The sequence below is a fragment of the Epinephelus lanceolatus genome, chromosome 1, assembly GCF_041903045.1.
Source record: "Epinephelus lanceolatus isolate andai-2023 chromosome 1, ASM4190304v1, whole genome shotgun sequence".
In the NCBI taxonomy this organism is placed as follows: Eukaryota; Metazoa; Chordata; class Actinopteri; order Perciformes; family Serranidae; genus Epinephelus; species Epinephelus lanceolatus.
The window spans coordinates 22,650,863-22,673,063 of NC_135734.1; the positions used below are offsets into that span (position 1 = coordinate 22,650,863).

The window sequence follows — 22,201 nt, forward strand, 5'->3', positions numbered from 1 at the left end:
TGCAGCAGAGCCATAAAACATTTTAAGAGCAGCTGGTTCAAGTGCAAGTAAACTATGTTTGGTTGCTCATTTCGCCTTCAAAATGCAAAACACACTCAACTCTTAATTGACTGAATTGTAATTAAAGGTAATTTCTGCAATAAAGGAATGCAGAGCCGCCCACACCCTATAAAGTGCTAGTTTAGAACGTGAGCATATAGAGGAGGATAAACAACAGAATCCACACTGCACATAACAACATGTGTTACATTCTCAGTGTGGAGAGAAACATGTCAGCAAATACATTCTCTCAATGTTCAGGATGTTTATTCATCATGGCCCCCTGGCTGTGAGAGGTCAAATACCAGCCAGGAAAGGTCACAGGGATCTCCTACCTGCCCTGTGACTGCCTCTCTAATTGCTCCTCTTTCTCTCATTTACAGTGCTTAACGGGGGCCGGGGGTTAGAGAGCCGGGGTCAGATGAACAAGGACTCCCCCTTTCCCGGCCTTATAATCCTCAGTGTTTGTCCAGGCTGCTCGTACATGCGTGTTGAGCACATGGTGTCACTCCACACCTCTCCATCTCCTACTCCATCCATGTATTCTCTTGGTCTTTGTGTTCTACATGTCAGCTCATATATTCCTTAAGGGATGAAGAGGATTAGCTGTTTCCTTACATGAATTTACTGTGCTTAGGCCTCACAAGGCAGTTCATGATTTCATGGGCGGATTATGAGACAATGGGCCCCTGGGTACAGATAAGCAAAAGGCCCCATTACCTCTCCTACATAAGAACAAGACACAAAGATTTAGTGCTTCTTTTATTGGGGTTTTATATCTCTTTGTAGTCATTTTATGTCTCTCTGAGGTCATTTTTGGTCATTTTGTGTCTCTTAGTAGTTGTTTTGCCCTTTTTTGTAGTTATTTGATATGTCTTTGCAGTTCCTTTGCATCTCTGTGGTCTTTTTGTGTCTCTCTTACCCTTTTCTCACCAAAATTAGAGCATGTACGTAGATTTTTTTAAGCATGGGAAAACCCTTTAAAAGTAGAAGACTCCTTTCCTATTACCAGTAGGCTCTGCAATAACACTGCCTTTCTGTTGTTGTTGTTGTTGTTGTTGTTGTTGTTGTCTAGTGTGTCACATTTCATGTCACAGACGGATAGGAGAACAGGTTAGTAAACTGTAAAAATGTTACAGTGATTACCACATTTTTGATATCTCTTTCTTACTTAGTCTCTCCCTTAAACTTGGTGCCATGGAGACGGATGATATTTTGTTGTGGCCCGTCATTGCATCACGCTGGCAAAGGGGCTTAAATTAGTGCGTCCACACGGGTGTCAAATTTCCATTTCTTCTGATCAAAGTTGATCGGAGCTGGGGCCGAGACTCCCCGTGACTTCTGCAGAGTCATTTGTCCTGGGAGTGAATGTTGATTGTTACCTCTCTCATCAAATACAAAAGCCAGATGTTCATGGGTGTTAGTAAGTTTTTTGTCCACTGGGAAAGGGACTTTTGTGGTCATTTCGAGTCTCTTCCTGGTCAGCACATATCAATATGAGTGACAAATGACACCCCCTGACGCTTTTGGCCCCTGGGCCTGTGCCTGTTAGGCTCTTTCATGCTTGACTGATTTCCCCAAATAGTACATCTATTCGGTAAGTGCGTGTGGCTTTGGAATCATCAAGTTTATTACAGTCTAATCTAAATGTCTCCATTTGTTATGGCATTGTTGTTATGGAGACAATAATGACACACAGTAGGATCTCATGTGACGCTATCCACTGGCCACAACAGCAACTAGTGGATAGCGTCACATGAGTTGTGGCCAGTGGATAGTGTCACATAAGATCCACTGGCCACAACAGCAACCAGTGAGTGCCATGGTTAAGAGGGTGTGCCTGAGTCAAGCACTGAGGTCAGAGTTAATTATTCTGTTGAATGTTTGGAGATTGACTCATTGCTTTTACTGTATAAAGTACACAGTAATGCTGTCGGATATATACTATAGATCCAAGAAATTCCATATTGCACCCTTTAAAATCACTTACTTCACCCTAAAGCCCATCACTTCACAGTTTGAAGTCAAAAGGTCAAGGTGATAGGTCAAAGGTCTACGGTTCAAGTCCAATAAAACCAAGAGGACTGCATTTCTTTAAGATACTTTGAGTTGAACCGTTGCTTGAATTTATTATCAGTGAGAGCGTGCTAATCAGCGTGGACAGCTTATAAAAGACAGTTTCCTCACTGCAAATGTTTACTACGATCCTCATGTCATGGAGGGGTTTTTAATAAGCACAAAGAGACAGTTTAAAGTCTGTTAACATGTGAATGTGCATATCTACTGTGTGTGCGAGTGTGCTAGCATGCTAGGTTTAGATTGCATGCTGCCTCTTTGATGTGAAAGGATGAATGACACAGATTAAGCTGTCAGACCAGAAACTGATAGAGGCCAGATGAGGCAGGATGACGAATCAAGGCCTCAGTGAAGCACTTGGGCAACTTGCCAAACCAATAATGCGTGCATATGTGAGCTTGTGTGCGGATTTGTGGGTTATGTGTTAGTGGAAACTATGCGGAACTGTTTCCATTTATTCTTTATTAATTCTTAACAAGGAGGAATGTAAGGAATATTAAAGAGTGGCTCACTTGAGGAGGTTTCAACTGAGCAGCGATGACTTATTTATAGCCGAAGCTTCTGTTTAATATTGGACAGCAAATTAACCTCCCACCCACGAGCACACTTACAAACACACACTCCTACTGCCGGGCCCCCTCAGTCTCACGTCCCTGTCTGACTCCTTTATATCTGTTTATGATGTCATACACTAACGAGCTCATGATTTACTTTTGTGCCTCACCAACTCGCTCGCATAAACACATTGTGCCTCTGACACACAAACACTAGCACATGTACACAGACATAATTTCTTGATAACTCTTTCTCAGCTTTCCGTCGCCCACCCACATAAACAAACTGGAATGCCAGCACACACTTTTTTACCCACAAAAACACACACACACACACACACGCACATATGTTACAGCTTGGATGATGCTCTCTTTGAAACAAACCTGTTCCCATATGGCAAATCTGACTTATTTGGAGTGATTACAGTCGCATAATTTAAGCATCATCTTATCGGCCTGTCACATTTCACAGAATTGTTCGTTTTGGGTCAATGCCATTATTTTATTTTAAAGCCTTAATCTGCTGATACTGATGATTTGCCAATATTGTGCATTGTACAAATCTGGTCTCCAGTTTTGCCCCCAGAAATGTCTCATCGGGGTGACCAGATGGGGCCACTGAAAATCTCGGGGTGGCACACCAGCATCAAAAGTCATAACTGAATTTCAGGAATTTGCTAATGCTGAAGTATGTTGAAGGCTAGATGAAATCTATGTCAATATGAGAGTTAAGCAATCACATACTGATATACTTTGGTCTCTTATTTTACAGTTAACATTACTAATTATCTCATGTGCATAGACTAATACCAATGCAGTTGGCACTCTGGGTTCCACAACAATCCGGTTTTAATGTGTTATGTATCTGTCTATATGTATATGTTTTAGGCAATGTATTGTTCTTTAAATAGGCTGGTTTTCCTTTTTTTTGCAAAGATAGCTATACCACTTTGTTTTAAAAGAGCTCATTGATTGTAAGGATCAAAACACTCTCTGGGAACAAGCCTTCACAAGTTTAGGGGAAACTTGAGGGTACCCATGGAACCCATTTTCTCTCTTAGCCTCATTTCCACTGAGCAGTACGGTACAGTTCAGTTTGGTACACTTTTTTTCTGTTTCCACTGAGAAAAGTTGTGGATGGTACCAGTGGTGTAGCAGAGGGTATGCTCAGGTATACGGGGTATACCCTCTTCTTTTTCTAACCAGTTACAGTATACCCACCTATCAGCTAAAAAGCCATTGTAATATAGGAGAGTATGCCTACTTCCTCATCGGTAACCTACCTATCTACCTAGCAGTACACCAACCTCATCAACTACCACTACACCACTGGATGGTACCCATGGAACCGTTAAGTACCCTGTCCCACTTTATGGTCTCCCCTCTGTTGGGGTACGTAGCACACAGATCTGGTACTAAAAGGTGGAGCTGTGAACACTGCAGTCCGTTGATGGGTCGATAGCAGATGGTCACTCTGCTCAGGGCTGAGCTGTGGCTGGTTTTGAGTCTTATTTAACCTCTGTTTATACCGTGGAGAGCTTTATTGACTGTAACTATGGAATACCATGATGTTTTGCTGCCTCTTGCAGCAGCTGTAGACAGAGAAAAAAAAACCTTAATTCACTGGGCCGACTGACGGCGACTTTTGAGGTGGAACGTTTACATGTAATGTTAATCAATGCATAAGTTGACGACGTGAATCCATCAGCACACCTGCAATTTCACTGTGACGTCTTTGACCATTTTTCGAATCAACCAAAACCCGGCTAAAGCGAGTGTATTTTAGTTTGTGCGAATCAGGGGATTTTAATTCGAATTTTGGCGTTTCCATCATAATTTTCCGATGCGATACTTCTAGATGCGCATCTGGCTGATGGAAACATGGCTACTGACAACAACCCTGCCCACATTTAAGAGTACTTTTGGCGGTGGAAATGCTTGAGTCTAGGTACCATGTCTGAAGGGTACTTTTGGTTCCAAAGGTACCATATAGAGAATGTTTGGTGGAAACGGGGCTCTTGAGGTGAGAGTTCAAGGGACTCTTATGAAAATGGCCATGCCAGTTGTTGTAGCGATTGTATCAGGTGGGCTCCTGGCGGTTTCTGGCCCTCCTTTGGGGACGCCACTGCTTGTCTAGAAAAACATCAATGGATTCAAAGGTACTGTAGTTTGGCACAAGAGTAAACTAGCTAAACAAGGCTAACTACCATCGAGTGTACTGGGGGTCAGAGGTCAGCACAATGGGGTAGGATAAATACTTCACTCACTGGAGTTCAAGGTCAGTTAGATGCAGGAAGCCACAGACATATTGTTTATGCTCATGTACACACACACAAACAGCTTTAGTTATTTAACTTTGCACCCCTGAGATTGTCCCACTGTGTTGAATATTTACCCGTATTTACCCATGTTGTCTGACTTTGGTTCCCCTCCTAAAAGTCACACTAACAAATGTAGCAAATGAGAGGAGAAATCAAATGCAGCTGTTTAAGGTCCCAGGCCACAGGTTGGGGGTTCCAGCCTGTCTCTCATGTCTGGCCACTTTGCTTCTTTGAGGCCTTTCTCAGCTCATTAAACAAGTCTTTATTGGCGTGTTAAGAGTCCACCTGTGAGTCATCCAAGCTGAGATGGTAACTTCAATGTATAGCCAAGCACAAGGGTCACCGTATATGACTGGTCAAAAACCAAATCTGCATGGAGGCAGCCTCATATGTTGCTGGTATCTGCTTTGCTCTTGTAAAAATGCAATTCCACAAAACACTGACATGTTAACGTGACACTTTGCTGCCCTCATGATGGCTCTATTTCATCTATGAACTGACACTGGTGACATTCATTGACCACAGTGGTGCTGTCACTTATATGAGATGCCCTATAAAAGGGAGAAAGTGCTTTGAAAATGGAGTTCCATGGGTATTTGGTTGTAAGTGGCAGGTATAATTGATTCGTATAACCATAGCATTGACACTAGCATCACAGTGTGAGCATGTAAGTAATGAGGAAGGCTTTATAGCTGTGCGGCAAATAACTGTGGCTACATATGTTTTTCCACACTTTTTTGATGCAGCTTAAGAAAATGTCAGTCTATTCTCAAGAAAGCTTCACAAGACTTAACTGGAAACCACAGCATGCTTTTGTATGTTTCCATTCGTGTGTGCAAATGCAAAAATAAAATCACACTGCAACTCAAGGGTGTGCCCGCATTTGTGGTCGGATTGTGGGTTTCTGCTGGAGGTATGTGGGAATATGTGCAACTGCTAAGCCCTCCTGGCTTGCCCAACAATGTGACAGTAAGAGAGGGGGGATAGCCAGTGTTTGATCCCATCAGCCAACATCTGGCTCTCAGGAGGAGCTAAAGTTAGCGGCACATGCTGATGTCATTAGCGTAAAATGGGAGTTATATTCACAGAGCCATGACCCTCACAACATCCCGATACTGTGAAAGTAGGAGAGAGGGGAGGAGGAGAAGTGGATGAATAGTGTGAGGATTTTAGGATGAAGAGGGGAGAGAATGGATTATACATCTGGGTGATTATGTAAGTGACTAATATTGATGTTCTTCAGCAGTTGAGCCAGATCTTTCATGTTGGCTTATATCTGCTGCTGTACTGTTAGAACAGGAAGTGAGAAAAAGACGAGTACAGGGTGGATCAAAGTTGTAACAAAGCTTGTTAGGATTTAATCAGTTCCACTCACCCAGAGCTGCTGGCCACATCTGTCCAATCAAGTCCCATCGCCATGGTGGGTTCCTGGCTCCAGAGATGGCCACAGTACTGCCAACCAAACATTGGTAGGCGACTATGTTTTGAGGACCACCACCTCATCAGAGACTTGTGGTTCTCGTGAGGTTTTCTTTGGAACCCTCTCTGGCCTGGATCTCCTCACTGACTTAATCGACCATTAGACATGTGCTAATGATTAATAAATGGCTGTGGTCAGGAGGCTTTGAGTGTTGAGGCCACTCTGATATGATAATGCCATTTCTAGATGTGGGTTATTCGGACCCTTGGGGAAGTCTTTCATTTGGTTTAGGCTTCCTCGTTGGGTGAGGTCATTGCTTTGAGGCTCCACTGAGAAGAAGCCAATGAAGCGGAAGGCCTCTCACTGAACATTTTCAACAGGCCTATCTGAGTAATGACCGCTGCACAGCAGAATCCATAGGATCCATATCAAGTCACTCTATTTGACCTTTGTTCTTTGTCTCCACTGTAAGGCATTTTGTTCGTGGCCCTCTCACAGAGCTGATTACAGCGATGTAGGTCACCTCTGACCCCCCTTGTCCTCATGATCTCAGCCACACTATACCTCTTCTGCGACTCTCCAGTCCCCTCTCGACCTTAATTTATCCCTATCTGCGTGGCGGCATGTCCTTTGGAAGTGACACGTGAGGGTTCAGACACATGAAACTATTCGTTTGTGCTTGGCTTACCAATCTCAAGCTGCTCTGATGGGTTTCAACTGAAGAGGCCAGGAGCAGGAGCAGGGGCCGCAGTGCATGATGCCTGTGATCTGCCATGGGAAACAGATGAGGTTATGATGCCCTTGTGACCCAGGGGTGTGGGGATCGTACGGGTCAATAGGGTTTCCCCCCCTTGAGGACACACTCAAGCTGTCTTGAGTGTGGAAGGAAATGACTGGAAACCTGCGCATGGGAAAGTGTGCATTCCAATCGAATTCCATTAGCCTATCATTACTGCCATTACCATCACTATCTTCACCACGAACAGCAGGGGATGTGAGTGCTCTGGTGCTCACCTGTGGAGTACAGCGTCATGTGAAATTTCTGTGGTGGTTATGTAAATTTACTCCCAGTTAAGCTATGACTTGGTTTTATGTCTTCTACCGCAGCTTCTAACTTATTCCATTATTTTATCCCACAGTTATTCAGCTGTTAAATTAGATTACAACTCGGGATTCGGGACTGGGAGTGGTTTGAATAGAAATGGTCTTACTCATGGGTGGGTTATGAGACAGTGGGCCCCTAGGCACAGATATGCGAAAGGCCACATCACCTCTATATAGGAGCAACATACACAGACTTTATGATGGTTTAGCCTCTTTTTGTTGGTGTTTTTTTGTTTCTTTGTAGTCATTATGCATCTTTGTGTGGTTTTGTGTCTCTTTGTGGTATTTTGTATGTGGTTATTTTGTGTCTCTTAGACAATTTTGTGCCTTTTTTGATTGTTTTGTTTCACTTTGTGGCTGTTTTGACCATTGCTGCAGTTCCTTTGCATCTCTTTGTGTTGTTTATGTGGTCCTTTTGAGTCTCTTCCTGGTAAGTATGTGTTCACACTGACACTTTGGGCCCCTGGGACTGTGCATGGTAGGTCCATTATGTAATCCATCCATGGTCTTACTCAGGCCCCCAATTTACCTGGCAATTTTATGATGACATTGACTGAAGACACCTACTGCCACACTTTGTCATTTCCAAGGGTGTAAATTACATATGGATTGTAGGCACTTGTCCTTACCAGTATTTTAGGAGGACAGAATTGTCCCCAACGATATTTGAGCAAATTAGTTCTGTGCACGAAAATACAGGACAAATGTGTCTGTCTGTATTGATTCAGTAAGGGACAGTGAATTTTATTTTTTAATACAGGACAATCCCATACTATGTCTGATCAGAAGTGTTTTCATTTAGTTTTTGGTATTTTACTGCTGATGAAGAGCAACGCACTGCCGCTTTGCCTCATCCAGAGAGTCTTGCGGTCGTGTGTCTGTCAGATGGTCTAAAGAGGAAACTGCCATATCAGCAGAGCAATCACACAATACACAGCAGAGTATCAGGCAGATTTTTTTTCTTGAAACATTATGACTTTATTCACATTAAATTATGAGTTTATTTTTGTTTATTCTCAACATCTCAGAGAACACAGATATGTGAGATGTGCAGAAAGTTTTGAATATGAGCAGAAATCTTACTGAAACCTATTACCAGCTATCAAGGTCCAGGGAGTTTTCTCCTTACATATGACACTTAAGGCTTAATTTCTCCTTAGCTGAGGGACTTACACAGTTAAACAAAATCCCTTAAAAGGTTTTCCGTAGTTAAGGTAAAACATAACTCATTTACTACATTGAAAGAGATTTTACAGTGGTAAAAGTTTCCATGGAGATTGTTTGTTTGCTTGGACTCACACTTGTGATGCCTGTTATCATCATTTCACAAAGTTGGCTTATAGTTAGATGGTGAAAAAGCCAGGGTCTTTCTTGCAACGGCCTCAGTATTCCTTAAGTATAAGACAAAGACAAGGATAAAACCATAAATACATCAGTGAAGATTTTACAGAAACCTCAAGGACAAGACATAAGGGTGTTTTGTGCAACGGATTTTTATTTTGAGGAAAGCTTAACTAGAACTTTAAGGAAAATCTTAACACAAGGTGTTTTGTGCAACCGGCCCCAGAGGTGTATTAATTGATTAAACTGAATTAATGTGTCATTGATGTAAATAAGTGCCACATGCACATTTAAAGAGGTTACTCCCACAAACAAGAGAATAAAGTGTTGACTCAGCAGGACTAACGTTAAATGAGAGAAGCTGATCTACAGGAGATTAACTATTTGAAAGCAATAGCCTACATAATGTCTGAGAGCCTTACTGCATTATATTGTATTCTATTTTTAATTGTCACCATTGTGCATGAATTTTGTGTTTTGCTTTATATAAATAAAGACATTTCTAACATAAGATGGTGCATAAAAATTCACTAGAATGCAGGAAATTAAATGTATGATGCTCACAATTTCCTGATAGTGGACCCCCACACCCCTGCTTAATGTTGGCCCACCAATGTTAAAATGAAACCTACGCCTATGACTTCTTTCATTCTGCATGACTTTCAATCATTGTTTTCTTCCCTGAAATATTCAGATACGCTGTATACAAAAGTAGAAATAGCCTATTATAATGTGAAATTACTGTTAAAATCTTGAGGTGGACTATGCAAGTGTAAGCAGCAAACTGGGACCTTTTTAGGTGTTAAAAGTGCTTATATGCTATGCAGCAGAATAGCCCCATAACAAATTACCAAAGGTCTTTTCAATTTTTTTGGTTCACTTATTTTTGTTTTCATTTCGTGAACAGAGTGGTGTTCATTAAATAGACATTTAACTGACTTCCTCCAGTCTGTCACAAACAAAGCCACAGCACACGTTGCTCTGGCTCTCTCTGCAGTTGGTGAGGCGTTACGTCTTCATCTCCATGACAACCGTTGCCGCGTCCAACCTGTACATACCGGTAGTTAACTTTCTCTGGGAAACTGAGATTTCAGAAGTTCAACGCGACAATATTTCAGCTATGCAGAGGAAACTTTACAGGAGAGCTACAACTCGAGGTTGAATTTAAAATAAGGTAACGTCTGCCAGTAGTATTTTTCTGTTGTTTACGTAATTATATTAGCAAACGTAACGTAACCGGGTTGTTAGTTTGATGGGAGGCATGAGAGAAGTGATGTGGCTGATGTTAACGGTGGGACCTGAACGCTGCTTTAAATGTTGTTTGTGCTAACATTAGCGAACTAGCTAACAGTAACGTAACGTAAGTTAACGTTAGCTGTTTAGCAGCAACGGTCGGTTACAACGTACACGGAGAAACAAAACTTTAGTTGGTGAATGGTGTTGATTCCCCAATCTTCTTTTCAAAATATAAAGTTTGTTAAGCTTTGTAACTGACGTTAGGTGCTTCCATATACAGTCTATGGGTGCTCCTTGGACACAAACAAAGGTGGGCTACTTTAACGTTAACGTGAAGTATCCACATTTTGTATGTAAGTTAACGTAAAGTATGTTGAAGCAATAGTCTATACCAGTGGCCTTCGGCGGTTTTAAGGGCAGGACCTCTTACCTGAAAGACAGACAATACAGGGACCCTCTACTTAATATATAATATAATATTGTATCGCATATTAAACTGGGCAGCTGGAGGTTGTCAGGCAGTAGGCCATATAAGCCTCAGGCTGCAGTCTTGACCTGTATTTGCTTTTCAGGTTGGTGACAAAGTTGTTGGAAAAGGCAAAGTATGTTGGATTCATGTTAATGTGCATTGTAAGACATATACTGATATTTGAAAAGAAAAAAAAACTTTCAAGAGATTATCAAACAATAATTTGGCGGCCACCCTGCAGTGACTCTAAGGGCCCCCAAGGTGTCCTGGACCCCCTGTTGAGGACCCAGGGTCTATACAGTTCAATTATTTTAGAAGAAACTGAAAGGATTAAATCCATGCTTCCTTGTTCACACATACATCATTTTATTCTGCAAGAAGATGGAAAGGAAATATATGCCTGGGGTTGGTGCACGAGTGCCTCGTCCCCCCAGCCAACCTCCAGAGCCAAGGCCTCCTGCTCTGAGTCGCAGGTGCAGACTCCCTCCACTCAGGAAATGTCTTATGACTGAACAGAAAGGCATCTACTCAGATATCATCACTACATCCAAGTTCCAGGTAAAATAAGCTCATGCACTTGATGCTTCAAATTCTGACAGACATTTCATTCTGATGTCAATGCCAAAAAAGAGTTTTTGTTGCGCTCTGATGAAAACCAAGAGTGTTTATTGATTAGTCTCGTACAGCGGGATCTGACAGCCAGCAGAAATCACAGGGCCAATCCATCTCTGAGTTCAGGGATCTCAACAAAACAAAAGGTGAGATACTGTACAACATGACATTTTTACACTTGCATTTTTAGTCATTATTTTCGATACAACAATGTATTCATAAGAGAAATATAATACACTTCTCTAAAATACATGTTGCTGTGTGTAAAATCTTTGTCCTGCTGCACTTTTTCCCTTAGTTACACTTTCCAAGACTCCATCTGTCCAGTGTGAGCTTGTTGAAAAGAATAACCATGGACCTACCTCACAGCAATCACAGATTTCTTACTTCTGTCATGGTGGAGATAAACCCAAGGTCCAGATAGCCTACCAAACCATTCCTGGCCAGGTCCCTCGCAAGTTAGTGATAGAGAGGTATGCAATGTAGAGAGCGTATTGCATATACTGTAAGGCCAGATTCACTGCTGTGTGAGTAGGACATTGAGCTTCTATTATGCAGTACAAATTCAGTGGTTTTGTCCTACTGTACATTAGCTTGTTTAGTGGGGTTCATGAATTGGTTTAATTTAACTGACTGTTGTTAAGACCTGTTGATGCTGTTTTATTGTTTTCTCATAGACTTCGAAGGGAATATTTGGAAATAGACTTTGAACAGCTCCTGGCAGAAAAAGGCATATCCTCCAATCTCCTAATGCCAATACATCAGAGCAGTAATGATGAGAATATCACTACAACAGACAATCCTGTATCACCCTACCTCCCCCTGGAGGTGAGTCTGTTACTGCTGCATGTTTTTTCTATGGCATTTCGCTTGACATTTGCTGCACCATTGCAACCCATATTTAGGGGCTCATCACCACCCCACACTTATCTTTCCTGTGTTTCTCGTTTAGATATTCGACAATGAGGAGTATGAATGCCGGACTCCAGAAGACTGGCTTGCCCTGGGCAACGCTGAAGGATCACCTGATCGAAAACCTATTCCTGCAAAAGCCCTGCTGCCTACAGATAACAAGACCTCCTCTGGTAAATGACAGAAATATACTGTGTAAACAGAGATAGACATTCATTTCTGTTCTTTGATGATTACTCTCTTCTCTCTCTTTTTAAGATGACTCAAAAAGCTCCTCCCTGGAGTACAGCTGGCATTTAGTTGGGGTTCTTGACTATAGTAAGGAGAAATGTCAGTACCTGGTACAGAAAGTTCAACAAAAGAGCAAACTGACAGGTGAGGAAGTGAATCCCATCCTTGCACTGCAATGACACAGTATTGTCTTATCATTTCCTCTTGTCTCTGTCACCCATTTTCATGTTGATCATGTATGTATACCTTTTACCTTTCTCTGTTTTGCCATGCTAGCAGGTACTAAGTTGTGGGTACCCAGGATCAGATTGTTATTCACTGCTGAGGATCCACGTGTCTTTGTCGAACGGATCCAGTTTGCTTTGGACCGGAGGAAGGAAACAGAAGCTCTGCTTTTCTACAACTTGTCTGTGGACTGCATGCCCATCTGGAGGGGAACACCCTCTCTTGATGCCCACAGTCTTCAGCGTATCAAAAGACACACCCTCTCAACCCCTGGGATCCGACTAAAAAAGTGAGTACTTTCAGAAAGTCAGTGTGAGTACTGCCGTCATTGTCTCCTTGTTCAATATAATCAGTTTGATAGATGATCCCTCTGAGCTGTAATGTAAACTCATGAATGCAGTGAATAAAGTGTATAAGAAATATTATGTGTGTAGTCTGGAGAAGTGTATAGGAGATCTGGAAAGAGAGGTCAAGCTGGATTATGACCGTACAATGAATTGCATGAGCTTTGACAAAGTAGTGACGAGCCACCCAGAGGAGTTTTCACACATCACCCTGCCACAGAGGGATCCTGAGGAGGCACCACAAAAAGGTACGCCAGTTTGCCTTGTATACATTTGTTTGAGTCAGTGGGGTCAAGACTAAACAAATGTATTAACACCGAACACCTGATATTCATCCTCAGAATCTAAACACTGTTTTGTTTTATTTATGTACAGAGTGCATTGAAGTTTCTCACATTGCTTATAAGGAGAACCAAGCTGCTTTTGTCTTCCGCTCCCTGCTAACAAAGCCAGAGGTGATCTGTGCATTATCTGAAATACGGTCTGAGTGCAACAAAGTAGCAACCATGAAGCTGTTCAATGTCACCTTGATCAAACCACTGCGACTGGAAGAGTTTGAAACCATCCAGTCTCAAATGCATACTCAGGTATTGTAGCATTGGAGTAGTTTTTCCTCTTCTAGTACTGGGTATGACTTCAAAGTACCTTTCATTTACACTGTTTGATTGTCACTGCCACTACTGATGCTAAAACAAAGGGTCATCAGGGAACCATATCAGGCCACATATTCATGGTGAAACCATTTGTTTAGAGATTAACAGCAACAGCCCCTTATTTTAGGCTACTATGGTACTGGTAAAAAAAAACTCCTGTTCAAACCCCATTCATTCAAACATAACCATGGATACATTTTTGCTGCTGATGTTAATTGGAAATTACAGGAAAGACAAACCTTGCAGAAGAGGAAGAAAATACCTGAATTTCACATGAATATTGAAACCTCAAATCTTTTTCTCTTTCTCCAGATACACACGTTTCTTAGGGATTCATGGATGGTCACGCTGAGCAACAGCATACATACCAACCTGGAGAATATTGGCCTGGGCTCGTACAACTTGAAAGAATCTCGCTGGGAAATATACAGGATGTCTAAGCTGTACAGACTGATGGCTGTAGTGCGCTTTAACCTGCAGGACTCTCTGCGATTTCTTGTGCAGAATTCGCTAGCCAGCCTGACTCAGCTGCTGTTAAATGCTTGCCACAGTGTGCTGACATGTCCTCAGGACCTGGTCTGGGGGGACAACCTTACCACAAGCCCCTACAAGTAGGATATCATGCATTTGCACAGATTGGTACACATTCACATTCATATAAACATGAAGGATGTTCCTTTATTTTGGAGTCAGTTATACATTATATACTCTGTTCAGTTATAAGCAGTGTTTGAAAGTGAGTGTGACATAACCTATTACTCTGCTTTAGTATTGTGTTGGTTATATTACTCTATTCTCCATAACTAGGCCAAAAAAGAACCCTCTTTTCCTGGTGGACTTGGTTCTGGATCAGACTGGGGCTCATTACAGCACTCCACTGGAGAATTTTGAGACATCTGTTGTTAACCTGTTTGATAAGGCCATTATGGCCACGTACGACATACCACAGCTTGATAAGGTAAAATAAAATCTGTAATAATCTAGGTCACAGAGCATTAAATTAAAAACAGAAGTGGGATATAAAATTTGTTTATGATTGATTCTTCTATCTATGGATGATGACAATGACCAATACTTAAGGGGACAATAATTTAATAGTTCCTCTCTTGTCCATGCCAGTTTGTGATGCAGAAGTTGTTCATTGGTGGCAATCCGTTGCTTGAGTCAGTCAATTTGTGGGAACCAGAAGTAACTGAGCTGAGAGAGAAGGTCCGCAATGCTCTCATACAAGCAGCCATACCTCTCAGGGCTTATGCTGCTGAATATGATAAACACTTAGAGCTACACAACTTGGACATAGAAACCCATGTTAAGTAAGTCTGAAATTATGTTTGCAAGTTCTCCCACAAGGTTAAAAGTCAGTCAGATTTATGGTCCATTCAGTATGCTTTTCTTATGAAACTGAGTCATTTAAATCTTCTCTGCTAGATCTCATACGCATGCAGAACAGACATCCCAAGAAGTGAAGAGAGAGGTGGAACAACATCTCAAAGACAAGGAAAGGCTCGAGCAATCTCTGCCATCCTCCATTGTCATCGGTCCATTCGTTGTCCGTGTGGAGGCCATACGTCAGGCTCTCTCCAAAAAAAGAAAGGCTTTAGCGAATGCAATACTGGACCACCTTGTTCTGAAACTGCGCAAGCAGGTTGATGAAGTAAGTCATTTGTTTAGAGCCCGGAAAACATTTATAAATACTTAATTACGCAGTATATACTGTAAATTTATCACATATTGAAGTGCCTTGTTCATTTCTTTTACACAGGACCTACATTTATTTCAGTTTAAAAGTGGCCTTTCCCTTCTTTTTTAAATGTGATTATAAGCTTTTGTGTTGTATGTGTGTAGGCATGTGAAGAGTGCAACGCAGTGAGTAGAAAGCTAAATGAGAAGCCCAACAACGTTGAGGAACTGACTGAAAAACGGGACTGGATGAAGCAAATCCCAGAGCAGCTCAGGAATTTCAAGGTGCACATGCATGGACTGGCTACTTCTGTTATGTATCGTATGAAGGGTTACCTTTTCAATAAATCTGATTTTTTTTGTTTTCAATCTTTCCACAACAGGATCATATTGGCAAGACGTTGGCAGACTATGAGCTCATGGAAGAACTTTACTACTCTCTTTCAGATGATGATGTCAATAAAAAGTAAGTGTAAAATCATGCTGATGTTGTGATGTTCGGAATTTAATTTGTACTGTTTAATTTGTATTTAATATGTGTCTCGTGAATAAGCATGATTTAATGGGTTCACAGTGGTTAGAGTGTATAGAGAAAACTGAGAAGTTATTAAAATCATTGCTATACTTATCTCTGCAGGTGGAGAGCTATTGGGTGGCCTCAAAGGATAATGAGCCAGATGGAAGCAGTAGTGGTCCAGAATGCGGAGGATGAGGCACGCTTCCATAAGATCCAGCTGGCCGACCAGAACGACTTTGAGGAGCAGCTAACCTCTCTACAGGTCAGCTGAGTCAAATAGATTTTTTTGTGTAACAGCAAGTTAACTTGCAACCTTGTTTTGTCGCGTCTGAAAGTAGACCTCCTTTATGATTTGTATTTTTTCTGAGGTCTTCTTATGAACTGTCTTTCTTAAACTCATCCACTCTAGATCAGCAAGTAAGTTGATGTTATCTGATTCTAAATCACAGCAACTGTGTTCACAGATGCTGGTTGCTGGCCTTGCAGTTAATACAGACATTAATCATGCCCATGAGGTGGCCAACGAGATGAGGCGCACAAGCAAGCAACTTAAGGAATGTCACACAATGGCTCAAACCTTCAACTCCAGAGAACGTTTGTTTGGTATTCCTGTCACTAATGTAAGTGAAAGAGAATCCTTCAAATGATGTCTAGATACATTTTGTCATTTCAGATAACAGATTATTTCCACTTGTTTTTAACTGTTAAACAAACTGTAAAATAATGCTTTTTCTGACAATGAAATCTAAACGTGTATTACAGTATGATCGCCTGCAGAAGCTGGTAAAGGACTTCCAGCCTTATAAAGATTTATGGACCACCTCCTCAGATTGGCTACGTTGGCACGAGAGCTGGCTCAATGACCCACTGTCTTCCATAGACCCTGAGCAGCTTGAGCGCAATGTTACAGATGCCTACAAGACCATGCACAAATGTATCAAACAGTTTAAGGACATTCCTGGTAGGTGACACATCTATCACCATTCAAACTTGACAAAGTGAAGTGTGATTGTTACAGTAATATGTCTGACGTGTTCTTTTCTTGGCCTGCTTTCTTTGTCTTACACAACTCCAGACTGTCAGATGGTGGCAACTGTAATCTGCAGCAAGATTGAGGACTTCCAACCTTACGTTCCTCTGATTCAGGGCCTGAGGAACCCGGGGATGGGGAGCTCGCACTGGGAGATGCTTTCAGAACGCATTCAGATAAAAGTCAAGCCCAAAGCCAACTTGACCCTCTCCCGCTGCCTGGAGCTTGGCCTACAGAACCACATGGATGACATTGCTCATGTGGCTGAGGTGGCTGGGAAAGAGTACACCATTGAACAGGTACCCTGGAACGGGAGACACAGTCTGAGTACAGTGTTTGTAAAGTGTTAAGTTATGTATAGAGTGTCACAATGTTTGGACAGAATTGGGTCAGCTTATTTGTAATTTTATCAAGTGAAAATGCGGTTTTCATAATAGTTGCATTAGATGTGTGTTACACATTTGTAGGCTTTTCACACTGCATTCTCTTAGCCCTGGGCTAAGAGTTGACCCTGGGCTAACTTAGCCCCTTTTCACACACACACATTACTCAACCAGGATAAACCAAAGCCCGAGGCTTGACGATTCACACTGCACCTCTGCCAGCCCTTGGTTAAATGTCAGTTGAAACACGTAACACATGTTAACATTCTAAAATTCTGTTGTTTACTTTGCCCCATTTTACACTGGCTACTTTTATCCTGGAGTTAAGTCAACTTTCAGGGATAACCCTGCAAACTCAGGGCTAACTCTGCTTCGGAGCAGGGCCAGAAAGCCCCAGGCTAAAGTCAGGGTTAGCCCACTTTGAATGTGTCAGGACTGTGCCAGTGTCACTGTTTCTCAGCTGATGGTGACACAGAGACTAAGTGACTCATGCTTTTATAGCTCAAAGCAGCTCCACTCTCTTGTCTTGCTAAAGCACATTGTTAGTGTTTGAATATCTTTTGTTTTTCACACGCTCTCACTCAGGCTCTGGAAAAGATGGAACGAGAATGGTCGACAGTAGTCTTTGATGTGGTGCCCTACAAGGAGACAGGCACCTACATCTTGAAGAGCCCAGATGAAGCGTCCCAATTGCTGGATGACCACATCGTCATGACCCAGAGCATGTCCTTCTCTCCCTTCAAAAAAGCCTTTGAGGGCCGAATCAACACTTGGGAAAGCAAGCTCAGGATGACTCAAGTACACACAAACACACACACACTCATTTAGGAGCTTGTGTCTTGTATCATTATCATGAAGTGTCCTATGATGCGCTGCTGCCCTCTACTGGTGCTTGCAGGATGTGTTGGAGGAGTGGCTGACATGCCAGCGTTCCTGGCTCTACTTGGAGCCCATCTTCAGCTCTGATGATATCAACCAGCAGCTGCCTGTGGAAGGAAAAAGATACCAGCAAATGGATCAAACATGGAGGAGCATCATGAAAAGTGCCTTTAATAATCGAAAGGTCAGAGCTTCCATAACACTTCATTTTAAAGGACTAAGGATTTGTTTTTATACAGGGGTAAACATAGTGCTAGATGATAATGATGCTCACTGATGTAAACTGTTAGTGTGTGTCTCTACCTTTATTCCAAGGTGATTGAGCTGTGTCCAGATGCTCGTTTACTAGACAAACTGAAAAAGTGCAACACGCTGTTGGAACAGGTGCAGAAGGGTCTCAGTGACTACTTGGAGACAAAACGAGGCTCCTTCCCCAGGTAAGCTTCACTGAAAGTGTCCTGGAATACACATACCATTTCCTGAAGCGGGTATGCATGTAACTTTTTCATATGATACCACAACCAACAGTGAGTGGCCAAAGAAACGTGCTTTGGTTGCTATAAACAAGGGAAGCTATGATACCAAAAGGAAAACAAACAAATATCTTGATAAAATAAAGGCTACTTAAAACAACAATTATGTACAACAACCACTCTTGGTCTGTGGACATTTTCTGACCAGAAACACTGTTAATTACACAGACTTAGTTCAATTTACTGTACAGTGAATATTTGTTTGCAGGTTTTACTTCCTGTCGGATGATGAGCTCCTGGAGATTCTGTCCCAGACCAAAGATCCGACTGCTGTACAACCGCACTTGCGCAAATGCTTTGAGAACATTGCACAGGTTTGTTCTGGCTGGTTTCTTTACAGTTGTTTTGCTCATACATTACTGGAAGTATAACGTGTATACCACGTATGACTGAGACTTCTGTTGTTTCTCAGCTTCAATTCCAGTCAGACCTACAGATCACACATATGTACTCTGGAGAAGGGGAGGAGGTGAAGCTGTCCTTGCCAGTGTGGCCCACTGGAAATGTGGAGGACTGGCTCAGGGAAGTTGAGAAATCTATGAAAGCCACATTGAGGGACAACATTGACCGCTCACTCAAAGTCTACCCTGAGGTCTGTGACCCTGACTCTTACCTTGATGTTTTTTATGTGTTTGTAGTCTTGTATTGCTTGTTTGCACAATTTTAAAGTGAGGCATATATATGCTGTCCAGTTTTCTGTATCATCTGCATGTGCTCTCTCGACCCCTCAGCAACCTCGTGTAGAGTGGGTGTTATCATGGCCTGGTCAAGTGGTGATAGCTGGCTGTCAGGTCTTCTGGACTGCTGAGGTTTCTGAGGCCTTGGAGCAGGGAGACTTGGCCAGCCGTCTTTATCCCCAGCTACAGACACAGGTGTGGATTTAGTATTAGAGTGATCAATATTCAAACTGAATAACACTTTGAATATCCATTATTTGTGAAAGATACACAGATTCTATTAATCATTGCTAACATTTGCATTGAACTTTATGAACACTACAGTATACTGTATACAGACATTCTTAAGATTTTCCATTTTGTTTCTGAAGCTGGGTGACTTGGTGCAGCTGGTGAGAGGACGTCTGTCTAGGATGCAGCGAGCTGTGTTGTCCGCCCTCATCGTCATAGAGGTCCATGCTAAGGATGTTGCAGCCAAACTGGTGGAGCAGGAGGTCTCAAGTGTTAATGACTTTGAGTGGATCAGCCAGCTCAGGTTATCTGTTTGTTTTGTTGCTCTGTAATTGTTTTGCTTTTCAGTTCTGTTACTGTATACCATCATTATGCAACACTGTGGGTGCAGAATACGTTTAATACTGATCTGTTACTATTTGTAGATATTACTGGGCTAGGGATGACCTGTACATCCGTGCTGTGAATGCAGAGTTTTTGTATGGATATGAGTACCTTGGTAACTCTGGACGTCTGGTCATCACACCTCTTACTGACAGGTAGTTGTTAATTCTTATGTTCATTCTGTTTTATCCTGAATGCCATATACTCATTTGAATACACCACTTCCTGCCTCTTTCAGATGCTACCTGACCCTAACAGGAGCTCTACACCTGAAGTTTGGAGGGGCTCCTGCAGGTCCAGCAGGGACAGGAAAGACAGAAACCACTAAAGATCTGGGAAAGGCGCTAGCTATCCAGACAGTTGTTTTCAACTGCTCTGACCAGCTGGACTTCATCGCTATGGGCAAGTTTCTTAAAGGACTGGCCAGGTGAGAGGCAGTTACTAAAGTGTGATAAAAAGTCGGCTGTTAAACATCACAAATCTAATCATCACAAACACATTCATGTTGTATTTTTATGTCTGTCCTCCTTTCTGTAGCTCTGGGGCCTGGGCATGCTTTGATGAGTTCAATCGTATTGATGTGGAAGTGCTGTCTGTGGTGGCACAACAGATCACCACTATACAAAAGGCCCAACAGCAAAGGGTGAGAAGCTGATTGACTAGAAATACACATGCTGGTACCTACTGTGCATATTCACAGAGTTGTAGTTTTTCTCATGCTTGTTTGAGTTGTAAAAATATCAGAGATTACACTACTCACCAATACTGAAAGCTGCTCAGCCAACTACAGCACTTTCCCTTTTACAGAATTAAAGTTGATGTCAGTCATTTAAATTCTTAAAGGGACCAGTCTTGTTGCAAGTAAAATTGGAATCAACTTTTACTTTTCACTGATTACTTTCCTTTTATAAAGTTGCAAAATTTATAAATTGTTTTTACCATCACTGCATTCCACACACATAGAAGTAGTTATATGTATGTCAAAGACAACTGTGTCTGTATTGTGTTTTTAGGCGGAGCGGTTTGTGTTTGAGGGGGCAGAGATCCCTCTCGTCCCTTCTTGTGCTGTATTCATCACCATGAACCCTGGTTACGCTGGACGTACTGAACTGCCCGACAATCTCAAGGTTTGAAATGATGATTTAATTTTAGATAGCTGTACAACACTGAGGTTACTCAGATGGGATTCACAAAAGGAGATTATATTTCCTACAGGCACTGTTTCGTCCTGTGGCCATGATGGTACCTGACTATGCGATGATAGCTGAGATCTCCTTGTACTCATTTGGCTTTAGCGATGCCAAAGTCCTCTCCAAGAAGATCACCTCCACTTTCAAGCTCTCCTCTGAACAGCTAAGTTCTCAGGTATTGTATGGACTCAGAGGAGATCAGAGTTAGAATCAGCTGAATCTCCACATCCATTTCTGTCCACCAAGAAAATGTGCTATTTGTGCAGGGCAGGGGGCGTATGTGGTATTGAAAAAGGAAGTTAAATTAGCATGCGTATAATGTGACAGACATTACTTCTTTAAACATTAGTAAAACTTGAATTTTACAGCATTAGATGGTAAAATATTAGTATAGGACACATACTAACATAGTTAACATGTTCCTTATAGGATGGAGAGATGCATACAGTATGTAGGTGTACGTATATAAGAATAAGAAAGATATGAAGATATGATGACTTTGCTCTTGTTTGTATGTAGGATCATTATGACTTTGGCATGAGAGCTGTGAAGACTGTGATCTCAGCTGCTGGAAACCTGAAGAGAGAAAATCCTGACATGAATGAGGTTTGAAATGTTTTCTATCTTTTGTTTATGAAATAAAGTGTGAGACAGTGTGACCCAAATTTTAATGGAGTTTGAAAAATGACTTGTCAGTTAATATCGTATCCTTCTGCAATCTGGCTGTCTCCCAGGAATTGATCTGTCTGCGAGCCATTCAAGATGTAAACGTACCAAAGTTTTTACAGGACGACCTGAAGCTCTTCAACGGTATTGTGTCCGACCTTTTCCCTAAGACCAAACAGGAGCCAATCAACTATGGCACACTGGAAGAGTCCATGCGTAATGTCTGCAGCCAGAAGAAGCTCAAAGATGTGGATGGTTAGTTTTTTGGAAAAACAGAAAGTATGTTTCTAGATATGCAGGTGCCTGTGTTTTTAGGATGAATAGATGACAGTATTTTGGTGATTGCAGGTTACATTAGTAAGTGTATTCAGCTGTATGAGACCACGGTAGTAAGACACGGCCTGATGTTGGTGGGACCGTCTGGATCTGGTAAAACCAAGGTGAGTCTTTTACTTGTCACAATATTGTTTACAGTTGTATTCGCAAGTTGACAG

General features: G+C 41.9%; 1 protein-coding gene across 1 annotated transcript in view; it reads left to right on the forward strand.

Annotated features, from left to right (window-relative positions):
* The first annotated feature begins 10,941 nt into the window (after positions 1-10,941).
* Positions 10,942-22,201, forward strand: part of dnah1 (dynein, axonemal, heavy chain 1) — a 31,184-nt gene continuing 19,924 nt past the window's right edge. Inside the window, exons 1-34 of the mRNA XM_078163363.1 lie at positions 10,942-11,118; positions 11,237-11,318; positions 11,471-11,645; positions 11,850-12,000; positions 12,125-12,257; positions 12,343-12,459; positions 12,592-12,829; positions 12,975-13,132; positions 13,260-13,471; positions 13,850-14,148; positions 14,345-14,495; positions 14,657-14,850; positions 14,966-15,191; positions 15,383-15,502; positions 15,601-15,683; positions 15,855-15,996; positions 16,199-16,354; positions 16,497-16,695; positions 16,810-17,063; positions 17,733-17,945; positions 18,046-18,210; positions 18,342-18,463; positions 18,768-18,873; positions 18,972-19,151; positions 19,291-19,431; positions 19,608-19,771; positions 19,893-20,006; positions 20,090-20,278; positions 20,389-20,494; positions 20,865-20,978; positions 21,067-21,216; positions 21,561-21,647; positions 21,776-21,962; positions 22,056-22,147. Coding sequence (XP_078019489.1) covers positions 10,942-11,118; positions 11,237-11,318; positions 11,471-11,645; positions 11,850-12,000; positions 12,125-12,257; positions 12,343-12,459; positions 12,592-12,829; positions 12,975-13,132; positions 13,260-13,471; positions 13,850-14,148; positions 14,345-14,495; positions 14,657-14,850; positions 14,966-15,191; positions 15,383-15,502; positions 15,601-15,683; positions 15,855-15,996; positions 16,199-16,354; positions 16,497-16,695; positions 16,810-17,063; positions 17,733-17,945; positions 18,046-18,210; positions 18,342-18,463; positions 18,768-18,873; positions 18,972-19,151; positions 19,291-19,431; positions 19,608-19,771; positions 19,893-20,006; positions 20,090-20,278; positions 20,389-20,494; positions 20,865-20,978; positions 21,067-21,216; positions 21,561-21,647; positions 21,776-21,962; positions 22,056-22,147 — 5,397 coding nt within the window. The remainder of the gene's footprint in view (positions 11,119-11,236; positions 11,319-11,470; positions 11,646-11,849; positions 12,001-12,124; positions 12,258-12,342; positions 12,460-12,591; positions 12,830-12,974; positions 13,133-13,259; positions 13,472-13,849; positions 14,149-14,344; positions 14,496-14,656; positions 14,851-14,965; positions 15,192-15,382; positions 15,503-15,600; positions 15,684-15,854; positions 15,997-16,198; positions 16,355-16,496; positions 16,696-16,809; positions 17,064-17,732; positions 17,946-18,045; positions 18,211-18,341; positions 18,464-18,767; positions 18,874-18,971; positions 19,152-19,290; positions 19,432-19,607; positions 19,772-19,892; positions 20,007-20,089; positions 20,279-20,388; positions 20,495-20,864; positions 20,979-21,066; positions 21,217-21,560; positions 21,648-21,775; positions 21,963-22,055; positions 22,148-22,201) is intronic.